General features: G+C 46.5%; 2 protein-coding genes across 2 annotated transcripts in view; one reads left to right on the top strand and one right to left on the bottom strand.

Moving 5' to 3' along the window:
* Positions 1-7612, top strand: part of SLC7A1 (solute carrier family 7 member 1) — a 42073-nt gene extending 34461 nt beyond the window's left edge. The window contains exon 12 of the mRNA XM_041487279.1: positions 513-7612. Within this exon, the coding sequence (XP_041343213.1) occupies positions 513-622 (110 nt within the window). The 3' untranslated portion in view covers positions 623-7612. The remainder of the gene's footprint in view (positions 1-512) is intronic.
* Positions 7613-8067: 455 nt separating this feature from the next.
* The window catches only part of MTUS2 (microtubule associated scaffold protein 2), a 159297-nt gene continuing 153334 nt past the window's right edge, over positions 8068-14030 (bottom strand). Inside the window, exons 12-14 of the mRNA XM_041487280.1 lie at positions 13780-13899; positions 11306-11403; positions 8068-8284 (exon numbers count right to left, since the gene is read on the bottom strand). Coding sequence (XP_041343214.1) covers positions 8068-8284; positions 11306-11403; positions 13780-13899 — 435 coding nt within the window. The remainder of the gene's footprint in view (positions 8285-11305; positions 11404-13779; positions 13900-14030) is intronic.

Below are 14030 nucleotides of genomic sequence, written 5' to 3' on the forward strand. Positions count from 1 at the left end.
TACACTCTGGTCATCCTTGGGCAACCCTGGTGACTTGACTGAAGCCCTTTAGTCAGCCTGTAACAAGCTTTGTTTCAAATTCAAGGGTCTTGAAGCCTTTGTGTGGACAAAACAACAACCCGTGAACCATCTTATGGGTCTTGTTGCCAGCAGAAACCACAGAGCTTTCCTTGTTGGCTGGCCTTGCACTGCTGTCCAAGTGGTGGAGCTTGTGTTTCTGGAGCTGAAGAAGCTGAGCTGCATCCCAAGATGCTCCCAGCAGCCACGTAGATAAGGCTGAATTGTCTGAAATGCTCAAATCAGGATCCCATTTGGGGCTGGGATAGATTGACTTTTAAAGACTGCTGCCTGTGTTAATGGCTTTTTTCCCCTAAAGAAGATAGTGTCTGTCTGCTAGAAGCTAGCCATGAGGATGGCTTGACTTAGACTGGTGTAACTTGTGTTAGTGGCTGTGAGTAGAGGTTTCTGTTTCTTTACAGAGCTAACAGTGCCCTCTCCCTTGGCTTCCACAGGCTTTATCATCTACTTTACCTATGGAATATGGCACAGTGTGGAAGCCAGCTACGCAGCCTCAGCAGAAGCGGAGAGAAACACAGACACTGGCTCAGACAGCTGTAAATGACTGTGTTTGACTTAAGGCGACTGAAAGAATGGCTGCAGTGAAAAAAACTTTGTGGTGGGGATCCTGAACCAGATTACACCTGTAATCAGTTATGCAGAAATAAGGAAGCAGAATGCAGGCCTCCCCAACTTGGTTACTGCAGCTTGCAGTTTGTTTAGCAGCACAGTTAAAAGGGACCACAAGATGAAAAGACACAACTCTGGCATATTCCCAGCAGCACTGGCAGCTCATCTGGGGTGCTTCCCTCTCTCCCTCTCCGGTTTTGTTTTTTTTCCCCAGTGTGTAGAAAGAGAACTGCTTCTGTGTGCAACTGCTGCTACGAAACCAGGCCTCACAAATGTCCTTCTTTCAGTAGCCCCGGGAATTACCTCCCAACAGATACTCTACTAAATTTTACATGGAGCAGGTTTTGCAGTGCTACTGTCAGGCATAGACCAGTATCCATCCTTCACCCTATGTGAGCTGTACCCTCTGTGTATGCACACATACAAAAAAAAAAAGGTTCTCACCAATCCCTAGATTTCCCCAGGTTAACAAAGCACTGCAAGATTTGCGTTCTTTAAAATATCAGGTCTTACCTTTTTTGTTTTTATTTAACTGGGTTTTTTAGCTACGTGCTCACATGCTTTAAAGCATGTCACTGCTGTGAAATGTTGGGAAGGTTTATGGTTGCTGCTTGTCAGGTGAGCGATCGCTCACCAGCTCACAGTAACACCAGCAGGTGTTTCTCCTGACTGTACACTCCACAGAGAAACTGCCAGCTTTAGTCAGGAAACCATGTCGTGCAAGTACTGCAAAGGCTTGAAAACAATGGGTGTCTCCAAAGAGCAGTCCTGCCTCTTTGCCTCAGAAATCACCAGTGGTGTTGCTGTAGTGGTGTGGGTGGCCAGCAGAACTGAGCTAGCTCTGACAGCGAGTGCAGCCCTATGTTCCTCCCCCTGCACCAGTCTTCCGTGCTTGCTGCCTGGCATTAGCAGCTTTGGTTTGGCACTGGTGAGTGGAGCACATTCCTGCCCTGGGAGGGGAAGCACTGGAGAATCCTCAGAGGCATGAAGTTCTTACATGAGCAATGCCTGGTGTCAGCCACCTGCCCGGGGGAGGCTGTGGGGGTGTGCAGGGACTTTTCAGTCCTATCAGAGTGTGCAGCCCAGAAAACACCATCAAGCTCTAGGGTCTGACTTGCTGAGGGGAGCTTTCCCTTTGGGGCTGGAGATCATCTCCAGAGCCTGTGGTAGTGAAAGGTGGGAAATCTGGAGTTGAGGGTCTGTATTTGATTAGCAATGCCTTGGTTTTGGCTGTAAGAAGATTTTTTTTTTGTTTTAATTCTCTCTAATAGCTTTCCCTAGCCAAATTAATCCACTACCCTAAAAAGGCTTATTAAAGCACCGTGAAGGTGAGCCATGCCCAAGTAATGCCACTGATCTAAATTTACGCTTCAGCCTGTACTGAAAAACAAATCATAGAATTGTGGAACAGTTTGGGTTGGAAAGGGACCGTTGAAGATCATCTGGTCCAGCTTACCTGACATCAGCAGGGACATCTTTAATTAGATCAGGTTGCTCAAAACCCTGTCCAGCCTGCTCTCAAACACTTCTGGGTTGGAGCATCCCAGATAAATACTGCAGGAATCCCCTTTCCCGATGTGAGTAGGTGCTTTCCTAGGTGTCCTTCATACTACTGTCTCTGAACACTGGACAATCTTTAACTGGTTTGTCAGCATGGCTCTTGCTGATGAAGCGACAGGCTCTTGCGCCTGTCATTGAGTTGGAGAACTGAACAGACCCCTGCAAGGCTTGCCCAGGATCTCACCAGGCATCTGATGCAGCAGAAAAGGGAATCAGACCATCTCCTGGATTTCATGGCTGGATTGTGGACCATTTCTCATGTCTCCAAGAGACTTGATAGCCTTTCTGCCCATTGAAGTGTTTTCATCTTTTAATTCTAGTACACTGGGAGGCTTTTCTTGACAGGATTGCAATTTGAGGAAGTGAAGGCAATGTGTTCACTGCCTCCTAGCTGCACTTCAGGGTGTGTTATGAGTGCAGCTTCCCCCACAGAATGAAGCTGGGGGTCTGCTCCAGTCACTGGGTCTTGACCATCTGCCAAGTCTTCGCTCTTTGTGCATACACAAAGTCTTACTCAAGCAGGGAGGGATTGATACAGAAATTAAAAGCCACTAAGTCAAAGTCTATTTTGTTTAAACACAGGCAAGCTCAACGCACTCCACAGCCTCCCAAAAGGCACTGAAAATGTGGGAGGGCAACAAGATGAAAATTCAGACAGGATCAAAGTTTTGTATTGTACTAAAAATATAAGGATGTTTTTCCTACCTGGCTACCAGCTTCTGTTCAGTGAAAACATGAAGCTTATGTCCTTACCAAAGCTTCATCTGTGCTGAGCAAGCCAAGGGCCTGGTGAAAAATCTTTCAGGAGGATGTTGTCAGGCACGTTCCCGAGGTAGGGTATGACCCAGTCCCTTTTTAATCCTTGTGGCAAAGCCTGAGCAGCTCTGTGGCTCTCAGCAGGAGGGCAGGCTGAAGGGGGCAGGAGTTGGGGTGTTGAAACTGAGTGAACTGGAGCACTGGGGAGTTCAGGTGTTTGCTGATGAGCCTGAACCACTGACAGAAGTGTTCCTGTTACCACGTGCTGCAGCATAACCCTTTTATGGAAACATTGCAGATGACAATCACTGTTCTGGCAGCTGCAGTCATATTGGAATTATCCTAGAAAATGAGTCCATGGAAACTCATAGCATTTGAGCCACTGTCAGGTAAGGCAGCTGACCAGCCCTGCTGCCAGGAAGCTAATGACTAGCTTCTGTCTTTACCTTAATGGGGTAACCCTCTAATGGGCTTTGCTTTGTTTCCCATTCATCCCAGTTTCTGTGTGCACAGAAAACACGGCAGGACATGCTGGTTTGTATCCGTCAGCCCACAGGTGCACTGGCGCACGGATTTATTATCAGGAATATATTACACTTATCTGTACATCATAATTGAAATAATACAAACTCTTCCTGTAATCATTAGCCACATAATAAACCGGACCACAGAACTCCTGCTGCATGGGAAACTGTACAGAGGCTCCTCAGAGTGTCCATGGGACACAACCACCATCAGTGCAGAGACAAAATACCTGATTTTGCACTTGATAGTTTTTCCTTTTCTCCCCCCGCCTGCCACCACCACAAGCCTTTGCTGCTGTGCATCAAGTGAGTCAACCCATCTGTGCCAGCAGTCACTGGAGGTGCAATCCCAGTAGGGACAAATGGTACCTTCCCACAATGAAAAGGAATTTCCCATGCCCTGCTCGCTGCTGGCTCTCCTGCCATCCCATGGCTGATACATCTGCTCCCAGTGCCCATCTCTGGAACCCCCTGGGAGCAGCTGTAGCTGGTTTTATTGCTGCTACACCCTTCTGCATTGAGTAAAGATTAACGAAACCAAACAGCTTCCTTAAAGACAGAGATGATGAAATTCTTTCTGCTTAGTGCTAGCTACATTCCCTCTGCTGCCAAAGGCCATCCTATTTCAAATGGGAAAGTCCCAACAGTGGCCATGGCATTTGGGAAGTTTCCAGCCCTGCAAAAGCAAACACTTCCCCTTCCCAGCTTGGCCCTGCATCCAGGGATCTCCATTCCCTGGGAATGGCTGCCCCATTCAGGGGCTGCTCCCTTCCTCCCACTGTGCGAGTGACCTGGGCTATTCTTTTGCACCTACTTCAGCATGCAGAGGCAAAGAAAGATAGGACAGAGGATAAGTATAAAAAAGGAATAACCTTTTTTTGGGGGAAAAAAGTCTGTTTCTGGGTTTGCACCAGAAAGAGCCACTCTTCACACCCCCCACGGGGACAGGTTGCTGGGTCCTTCTGGTTAGGCAGAACTTCCTGCAGTTTTGCTAGTGATTGGGCAGGCCCCAGAGGGTGTGCCAAGAAGAATCCAGTGAGAGGCAGGATTGGGAGGCAAAATTAGATGGGAAAGGGATTGGCAATGATAACAAATGATGATGGAGCTAGGCTCAGTCCCAGTTTTCCCACCGTAAAAGCCCTACTCCCAATTCACTGCTGGAAGCATCTCTTGAATATGATTTTAAACCAACAAAGTGATAAGGAAAGCACCAGATATAAAGGGGAAAGATTAATAAATTACAACAGGTTCAGCCATCCTGTCCTGGGCCAATACTATGCTTTAGTGCATTTAAAGTTTTGAGTAGCATCAAGATAACAACTCCAGTTGTATCATCTCAACCATTTTTACAAAGGGAAAAAGGAGAATCCTAGAAACTACCAACAAGCCACTCTGACTAATCTGATGGCCCTCTGCAATGGTGTGACTGTGTTGGTGAGTGAGGGATGAGCAGCTGATGTCATTTACCTGGACTCTGCAGGGCCTTTGACATAGTCCCACACAGCATCCTAAATTGGGGAGATACTTCAGTAAGAAGTGGTGCCCCTCAGGGGTCAGTATTGGGACCGATATGTAAGATATTACTGTGTAATAGCTTAAATTATGCAGACAGCGGGATCAGGTGCATCCACAGCAAGTCTGTGGGTTGACACCAAGGTGAGTTGGTGCACTGGAAGGAGGGGATGCCATCCAGGGGGATCTGGACGTGCTTGAGAGGTGGGGCCATGTGAACATCATGAGGTTCAGTAACACCAAGTGCAAGGTCCTGCACCTAGGTCAGGGCAACCCTTGGTGTGAATACAGGCTGGGGGATAAAGGGATTGAAAACAGCACTGCTGAGAAGGACTTGGGAATACTGCTGGATGAGAAGCTGGACATGAACCAACATTGGGTGCTCAAAGCCCAGAAAGTCACTTATATCCTGGGCTGCATCCAAAGCAGCGTGGCCAGCAGGGCAAGGGGGGCATTCTGCCCTCCTAGTCTGCTCTTGTGAGACCCAGCCTGGAGTGCTGCATCCAGCTCTGGGGATAAGAAGGACATGGACTTCTTGGAGTGGGTCTAGAGGAGTGCCACAAAGATCTTAGAGGGCTGGAGCACCTCTTCTATGGAAACAGGCCAAGACACTTGGAGTTGTTCAGCCTGGAGAAGACTCAGGGGAGATCTTTTAGCAGCCTTCCAGAACCTCAAGGGGGCCTATAAGAAAAATGGAGAGAGACTTTTTACCGGGGCCTGTAGAGATAGGACAAGGGACAACAGTTTTAAACTGGAAGAGGATAGATTTAGATTGGACATAAGGAAAAGAATTTTTACAATGAGAGTGGTAGGAAACTGGAATAGGTTGCCCAGAGAAGTTGTGGATACCCCATTCCTGGAAGTGTTCTAGGCCAGGCTGGATGAAGCTCTGAGCAACCTGGTCTAGTGGAAAGTGTCCCTGCTCGCGGCAGTGGGGGCTGGACTAGACAGTCTTAAAGTTCCCTTGTAACCCAAATCACCCTCTGAGTCTGTGATCTCACTGTCTCAGAATTCTGTTGGTGGAATGGAAGATGACAGTGCTGTAGGTGTTGCAAACAGCTGTGCAGTTACCAAGTGTCAAAATTATTAAAGTCATACATGGCAAGAAGGGGCTTTGTGTGCATGTGTGTGCTATTTGTCTATCTTTCAGGTTGTACTTGCTGGACACACTAAAATCTAGCAATGCATTTCAACAGTAGTAGCTGGTGTGGCATGATCTATTCTAAGAAGATGCTCAATTTACTCAGTATCACAGCACCATGCAAAAGCTGCTACAAAAATAAATTTCTCTAAAAAGGAGAAAAAAAAAATCATCTTTCTTTTTAACACTGTGGAACAGGCCACAGGTGCTTTGATGGTGGTTGAAGCTGTATCTAAGCTGCAGTCTGTGAATCTTGAGTATTTCCCAGGAAAGCTGAAGCACAGCTCCCACTCGAGCAGGATGGCAGGGCTGTGCAATGCCACCCTCCCTGCAGCACGCCTGCACCTCAGGGATTTCCTCCAGGTACTGTCGCCCTGCTAACTTTGGCCCCAGTGCACAGAGCAGGCCTGCAGGCAGGCTCTTTGCCCTAAGCTGGGTAGAAAAGCATCCCACAGATCTCTTTGTTTTTTGAATTATGCTCAGGGATATTTTTATCTTGTTAGCAATGCCCATGAGGGCCCTGCAGAGAGTCTCACCCCAACTACTCCTTGGTCTCACCATCCCCTCAGGTGGGAGATCACCCCAAGCCTGGGTGAACATTTTTGCTTCTAGATGGGAAAGTTAAAGGTAGTTTAGCCACTCATTTGCATAATCTTCAAAGTGCTCTGTAACTCTGGGTAAGCTGTAGCAATGTGAAATAATGCAGATATGTGGGAGGAACAAAATTCTGGCTTCATCTGCACCTATGAAGTTGGCTATGCTCTATTTGGCATTTGAGGTGGAAGGAAGCTAGAGCCCTAGCAGATGCCCAGTATCTCATCTTACTATTGGAAACCTCTCATCCAGCAAATGTCAAGGATAAGCAAATTATTTTCTCCTTCTTGCTTCTGGGGCTTGAAATAAAACAAAATGGACAGAAATCTACAGCCAGAGATTTCGCTTGCATCCTAACCACAACAAGGTAAAACAAGATAAGATCTGACTGGGATTGAAATAAAGACACTAAAATTGAACCATGTTAACCAGTAACCTCTACCAAATTTGCTAAAACTCTCAGTTTTCTCATCTCTAGCCTATCTCCACTTACAATATCAATGCTAAGAGTTAAAAAGCAGTGGATGGTATGCATATCTTTTCTGGTGTTCAATGCAAAGATGATGGTTTTGAAGGCAGTACTGTCTTAGAATTTCAAATTCGCTGGTGTTCATGTAACAGAGTACCACTTGGTGGTCACTTGGAAGGCGCTTCTACTTCTGTGTAACTTTCTTCTAGGTTGGGTATAAATATTCCTGGGAGGCTAAACAGAAATGCATTTTGTTTAAATACAAGTCTTAGGCACGAGTTAGAAAACTGCTGACTGTAATGAAAATATATCAGCACTTAGTAGTATCCAATAATATAAAAAATGTAATTCAGAACATCTGCAACTACATATATATGTGTGTGCGTCTATATATAGGTATAAAGGTACAATACATACATGTATATAAACACAGACACATATACAGAAATATTCACACAATTTGCAACTAACCTGAAATACTGCAGCAAAAGTTCATTCTGATGAACCATTAATAGAGCATTTCCCAACTTTTGGCTCTAACCATAGTTAAAACGTTCACACATCAAACTAAACCTTTTGCTATCCTAACTTTCTGCTCTTCTAGGTCTTTGCTATCTTTTTTGCTACCCTAATCAACATGTCAGAACCAAGGATTTCTGTATGGGGACTGTAAGAGTACCCTGCCTAGTGTAAAGCTGTGCAGCTACTGAACATGCAGCCATGAACCCTGGGCGCCTGTTGATGGTAGTACTTCCTTGGATGGTAACAATTTGCAGACTGGAAATGCATAAAAGGCAGGGAACCTTGGGCACACAGCTGCTGATTCATCGCCTCAAGGTTCTGACTTTTGCTGGAGAGGAGTTCCCTGATGAGCAGCGATAAAAAGGAGTGGATGCTGCGGGCGGGAGTTTGACGGGGCTCACGGCATCTCCCTCCTGCAGCTTCCAGAGCAGCTCCTCGTTAGTCCTGCTGAGCTTCTTCTTCTCCTCCACTTCTTTCTCAACGTATTCTTGAAGATTTGCATTCTCCTCTGAGAGTTGCCTGGAGAGAGAAGTAGGATGACATGTAAGGCACTCCAGGGCAAAGATGGTGGCATTCCTGCAGCCACCCCTGCCCCTAGGGCTGAGCTGCCAAAGCTGGGGCACAGCTGTCCCCAGGTCTCTTCAGTGCTGGGTGAGAAAGTCATCTCCACAAGTCATATATTCCCCCCAGTGTCTGATTCTGCTTCCAGATGCAGCTGTGTCTTTGCTGTACACCTCTCTGAGGCATCTTGGCTGCCAAAGCTTAGGTGGGATGATCCCCAGCCTTTCTCCCTGGCCTTGTGGAGTGTCAGAGTAAGTGCAAAGAGGGGTGACAGCAGTTGCATTCATGATTTTTTCAACTTGCTGCTACGGTATGCAAAGGAAGAGCAGTCTGGTCTTTCCATGCTCTGAATTCCAGCTGATGTCCTGATGCAGGACACAGCTCAGCTTCTAGGCTTTCCCTCTACTCTGTAAAAGGTCATGAGGTTATGCATCCTTCTCTAGCTCCTTCCTCCTTGGTCCCAAAGTAGCCTCTATTCCTGACTGCAACAGTAGAGAAACTTCACCAGTAATGATCAGGGAGGTGTTCTCCCCAGAATGCCCAGTAACTTCATGGCTTTTCTGGAGCTGGGGCATGGAAATCTCCTATAGGCACCACAGCCTTAGTGAGTCTGCACTCATCAGCCAGGTGGTGACTGGTTTTGAAACAAATGGGGAAGGGCAAGTAGACTGTGGGACCTGATCCAGACGTGTTTTGGGCATGTGCTGACAGCATCTATGTCCCAAAGGATGCATGCAGGAGCACCAGGCTTCTGCAGCCCCACTACGCTTGGGCAAGAGCCAGCTCCTCATGTGATCAACCTGTGGCAGCTCTGGGCAGGCACCTAACCTGATTTACTGGCAATTTGGGGTTTTATAGGAATGAACAGGGAGGAACCCAACCTTCCCCTAGGTGTTTTCAGTGTTCAGCAGCAGCTGGGTGTGGATTTTGGCCGCATACAAAAAATTCTGTACAACTGCTTTTCTGGGTGTAGTCTGAAGGCTGTAGCAGATGTCATGGACTGCTGGTCCACTCACCAGAAGTCTATGAGAGGGTGGGGTTGGCATTTCTGATTTTGTTTAAAATACATTTTTAAAGAATTTTTGCTTTTTTAGCCTCAATTCCTACAAAAATGTAGCTCAGGTAATCAAGAATACGTTTCTTTCTTCTCCCAGTCCCTGAAAGTTCTGAACTGTGAAGCGAGAAGTGGGTAGCAGAGTCACCTTGAACTCTTGGCTGTTGGAAACTATCATTCTTCAGACATCCCCAGTCCAAAGGACCAAAAAAAATGCTGGTTGATTTGGAGGAAGGATCTGAAGTGCTGGGAGATCAGATCATTTACTCATGTTCTTGGGGAAGTCCCAGCAGGGGCTCTGTGGAGCTCTCGCATCCAAAACTGGGTCATGATCTACCTGAAAGGCTCTTGTCCTTCCCTTTGTACCTGCCCTTGTCCTTAATTGGAAATATCTCTGCAGTGCACCCCTCACACCCCAGTGCCTCTGGGAGCCCTCCTGATGCTGCTGCAGAGGCTGGCTTTGCTGTTTCCCCTCCCTTCTCTCAGTGCTGCTGGGCTGCCACGGCTGCTTGGGCACCCAGACTGCAGAAATAGCTCGAATCCAGTGCAGCTCCCTGAGCTCGTTCATGCTGTGCTTCCCAGGCAGGGCCAGTACAACAGAAATCAGCATCAGGGTGGTTACTGCTGCTGGGGAAATGCCTGCTTTAATAACTCCAACTTTAAAGCCCTGGCTGTCCCTGTAGCTGCCCCACAGCTGTCCCCAAAGAGTTACTTGTTGAAAATTATTCTCCTCGATGTTGACTTCCCAAGCTGACTTCGAATTCAGAATTTCTCCTAAAAGGTGTTTTTGAAAGCAGTACCTATGTAGCTGCAGGCAACAAGCAAAGTGCTGTGGCTGGATGCCAGCAGGGAGTGGAGGGAGAGTGCTGCTCTCCCAGCCACAGACAGGGAGCTGCAATGCAGAGATGCCAAGTGCTGAAGCAGGCACCCTGGCTGCTGCCAGGCGTGGAGAGAGACTGCCACTTCCAGGCCACAATTCATCCAGCACAAAAGCAGGCATCTCAAACTGGTGGGGTGAACCAGACCTTAAAAATACCCAGTTTTCTTCCCCCAGCACAGAAATGCTGTAGACATCCACCTCAGACAGTGAGACGTGTACTACAGGTATTTACAATTGGATGAAGGAAAATGTAATTCTCACCCCAATCTGAATGCTAGAATATCTGCATGCTGAAGACAATTTCAAAAGGCTGAATCACTAAGAAATGAGGCATGAGAAAGACAAAAACTAAAATCAGGGATGAGACACTGACAGTTTAAAAAATCGGCTAAAAGTTAAATTTTTGGCCAGTGGCATCATTTCTGCCATGACAGCTAGGTAGCTGCGGTGCTGGGACAGGACCAGCTCTAGTTTCACTCCCTGGCACCCCTTTTCCCTGGCTCCAGCTGTGGTGTCCAGCCTTACAGCATGATATAAACTCTCTGGGACAGGGACTATCCTACCCTGCTCTTTATGTCACCTAACAAGGAGCTTTGTCACCCTTGTCCCATTGTGACAAGGTTGCAAAAAGGCAGTGCTGATGAAAAAAACCTGCCAAAGGTTAATCTTGCCTGGGTGACAATGACATCCTTAGGATGTCTTTCCCAGGATTTTTCCATTTTGCATCCTCATTACCCACTGACTAACAGGTCTCAGGGTACTGATACTGAGATCAGAATCATTGGCAAGCTTGTTCTCAGCAGCATATCAAAATCATGGAAATACACAGACAGATACATGGCCTTCTATATATATATATATATATATATATATATATATATATATATATATATTTAATAAAACAAGGAGACTAGAACACAAATACATTTTCAGGAGGAAATAAATTTTTCCCCTTCTGAAATAAGTGCAATAAGTGTCAGCCTTGGACAATTAAGACCTGTGGACTCCTTTCAAGCTCAGACAGATTGCAAATACCAGCACAAACCTTGTTATGACAGTATTTTGCTCAATCCTGGCTCTGAGTTCTTCGTTCTGCTGTTGCAGCATGGTGATTTTTTCTTCCAGTTTTAAATTTTTTTCAACCTGCAGCAAAAGAAGGTTTGTTAAATCTGAAGAACACTCAGCACCTGATACAAGATAATTTGTTCTATATTAATCTGTGGAGCAACTTCTAAAATTTGAGGATGGGTGGAGGTGGTTTTCTTGACTGCAGCTGAGACACAGAGATCTGACTCACACCACATCAAGCTGGTGGAGTACCTGGGGCCATCAGCAGAGCACCGAGCAGGGGCAGAGCTGAACCAGCCCTTACTTGTAACTGAGCAGGAGGAGAAGGGTCTCAGTTTTGTTCAGTGCAAACAGATGCTTTCCTCAGTGGTGCCCCACAGCTTTTGTCCCCCAGGGAGCCAGCATTACCAGAGGTTGGAGAAAGTGCTGGTGACACTTGAGCATCACCCAGCACAGAACGTTGCCCAGCACTGTGGTATGAGTGGTCAGTCCAGTGATGAAGGAGGAGTGCAAGATGGGATGATGTACATCTTCCAGACATTACAGTCTGACATCCAGCCTCCAGGATTATGACTCCTCAGTTATGGAGAGGAAAGAGTCACCCACCAGGGCAGATGATGCCCAGCAGCAGCCTTAGAGTGTGCTGCATTCTCATGAGGTGGACTGGCCTCTGAAGACTCTTCTCACTGCTGCTGACAATGTCAGCTTAAGTGACAAGCTTAAACCAGACATTTAACTTTAAGCTGTAAGTAATTGAAATTAATCCTATCCCAAGCACAGGTAGCTTTTATTCAACACAGTTCAAGGGCAGAGTTTGAGGACATAGTAGCAGTGTATTAGTAAGATATTTACAGGCATGTCCCACAGCCTCAGGTACCCTGTTTTCCCCAAGCTTTGAATTTGACATACTTTATCACCTTAGTCCTTGGTTTTCCAGCTGAAAATTTTGCTGAATTCAACACTTTTGAAAGAAAACAAGATAGCACAGGGTAACCTTATCTCTGTATGAACTTGGTTATTGAATTTCCCAACCTTTTATAAAGATCCAAAATACTGTGCACTGGGGATAGCAATAACTCACACTTAATGGTGGAGACATCAGTTTTAGATTGTGTTTTCTGTTCTGTGCAGGTAATTGTGAAGTATACTCCTGATTCTCAGATATTCTGGTCTGTCCCCATTTATTTTGTTAGAGCAGCACATGGATTCTGTCCCTGTTTTGAAATGCTCTGAGAGAGGAATCACCATCACAGGCTCACTCTCTGCTTCTTCAATAGTTCTCACAAGTAGTAGCTATGCCACCTTCATTTCCAGCCTCCCTTTCAGCTGCCAAGGAGCCAAGGGTGACCCTGTGTTTGAAATGCCCTCTTGCTCCCTTGGGAGGCATTTGGAGATGTCCTGCAGGTGTTCTGGCACTTACAAAGATGTATCTTGAAATGGAAAGCAGCTGTGCCTTTGGGCCACAGCAGACCCAGTGTGTTACTGTGATAAAGGGCAGGAACAGGACTGTGCACTCGTATGCAGTTAATGAGCAAAAGCAGCTAAAGGACCAGGAATTATATAGGCTGTTCTTTGGGATTTTTTTCCCCCAGTGTTTCCAAATCCTGGCTTGGCTCCAAGAGTAGTACATTGGAAGGAGCAGAGATAATAAGCCTCAGTTGCAAAGAGGCACTTTTCTCTGCATCCACTTACTAAAGCATCTGTTCAGCAAAATAATCACCAGAGTTCTCAAATTTCCCTGTAAATGGAAACAAATCTTGCTGAATGCTGTGCTGAACCAGCTGCCACAGCTCCCAGCTGAGGTATTGCCTCATCCTGTCACCACACTGTTTTACTGTCACTGCAGGTTATGCTGTACAAAATGAATCCCCTTTCCCACAAAAAATGTAATTGATGGCGAACTGGGGAGTTCTTCATTAAGGAATCCCAGAAGCAAAGGAGTAGAAAACAGCATAGCCTGCATAAAACATGACTGGAGGGCTGGAGAGAGCTCTTCTAGAGTAAGCCTTGCTAGGGCCTGCTTGCTGAGTGTTGCTAATCCACACGTGGCTCCCTAAATGCCTGCAGGAGCAGCAGCAAGACACACCATGGCTCAATCTTCCCCCACGTGCCCTCTCCAGCCCTAAAGGGCTACCTGATTCCTGTAGGGGCATATGTGCAGGCTGGTGTGCCCTGGGCTGCCACAAATTTCCCTTTCCCCATTCTTCCTTCACCACTCACCTCGCTGTGTCACCTAACATGCTGAGCAGGTACTGTATGAAGAAGCAACCCAGACTGATGCATGTGAACCTCTTTGACTGTGTCTTGCCCCAACCTCATGTGGGTTCTCCCCTCTCTTAAGTTCATCTGCTGTAACCAAACTTCTCCAGAATTACCTCTGTGATGTATTACAGAGGTAATACAAACTTCTCCAGTGTTACCTTCTCCTCTGTAGGAAAAATGACAACTCACCTGTTTTTCTAGCTCCATAATCATCTTCTCCTGCTGGTGAATCTGGAGGTTCTTCATTTCCAGAACATGTTTTAAGCTCTTCAAATCTTTTTCTAAGTGTAGATACGGAGCTCGCACAATCTAGGAAATATATCAGGGATTTGGATATGTCAGCCATACATACATCTTCAGCCATAAGAGACCTTCATGTAACCCTGTGGCTTAGGAGAATCAGTGGTGTGAAAACTACCTGGAGCTCTGCAGCCCATTTG

This window comes from Pyrgilauda ruficollis, unplaced genomic scaffold (genome assembly GCF_017590135.1).
Source record: "Pyrgilauda ruficollis isolate IOZ18807 unplaced genomic scaffold, ASM1759013v1 scaffold8, whole genome shotgun sequence".
NCBI classification, from domain to species: Eukaryota; Metazoa; Chordata; class Aves; order Passeriformes; family Passeridae; genus Pyrgilauda; species Pyrgilauda ruficollis.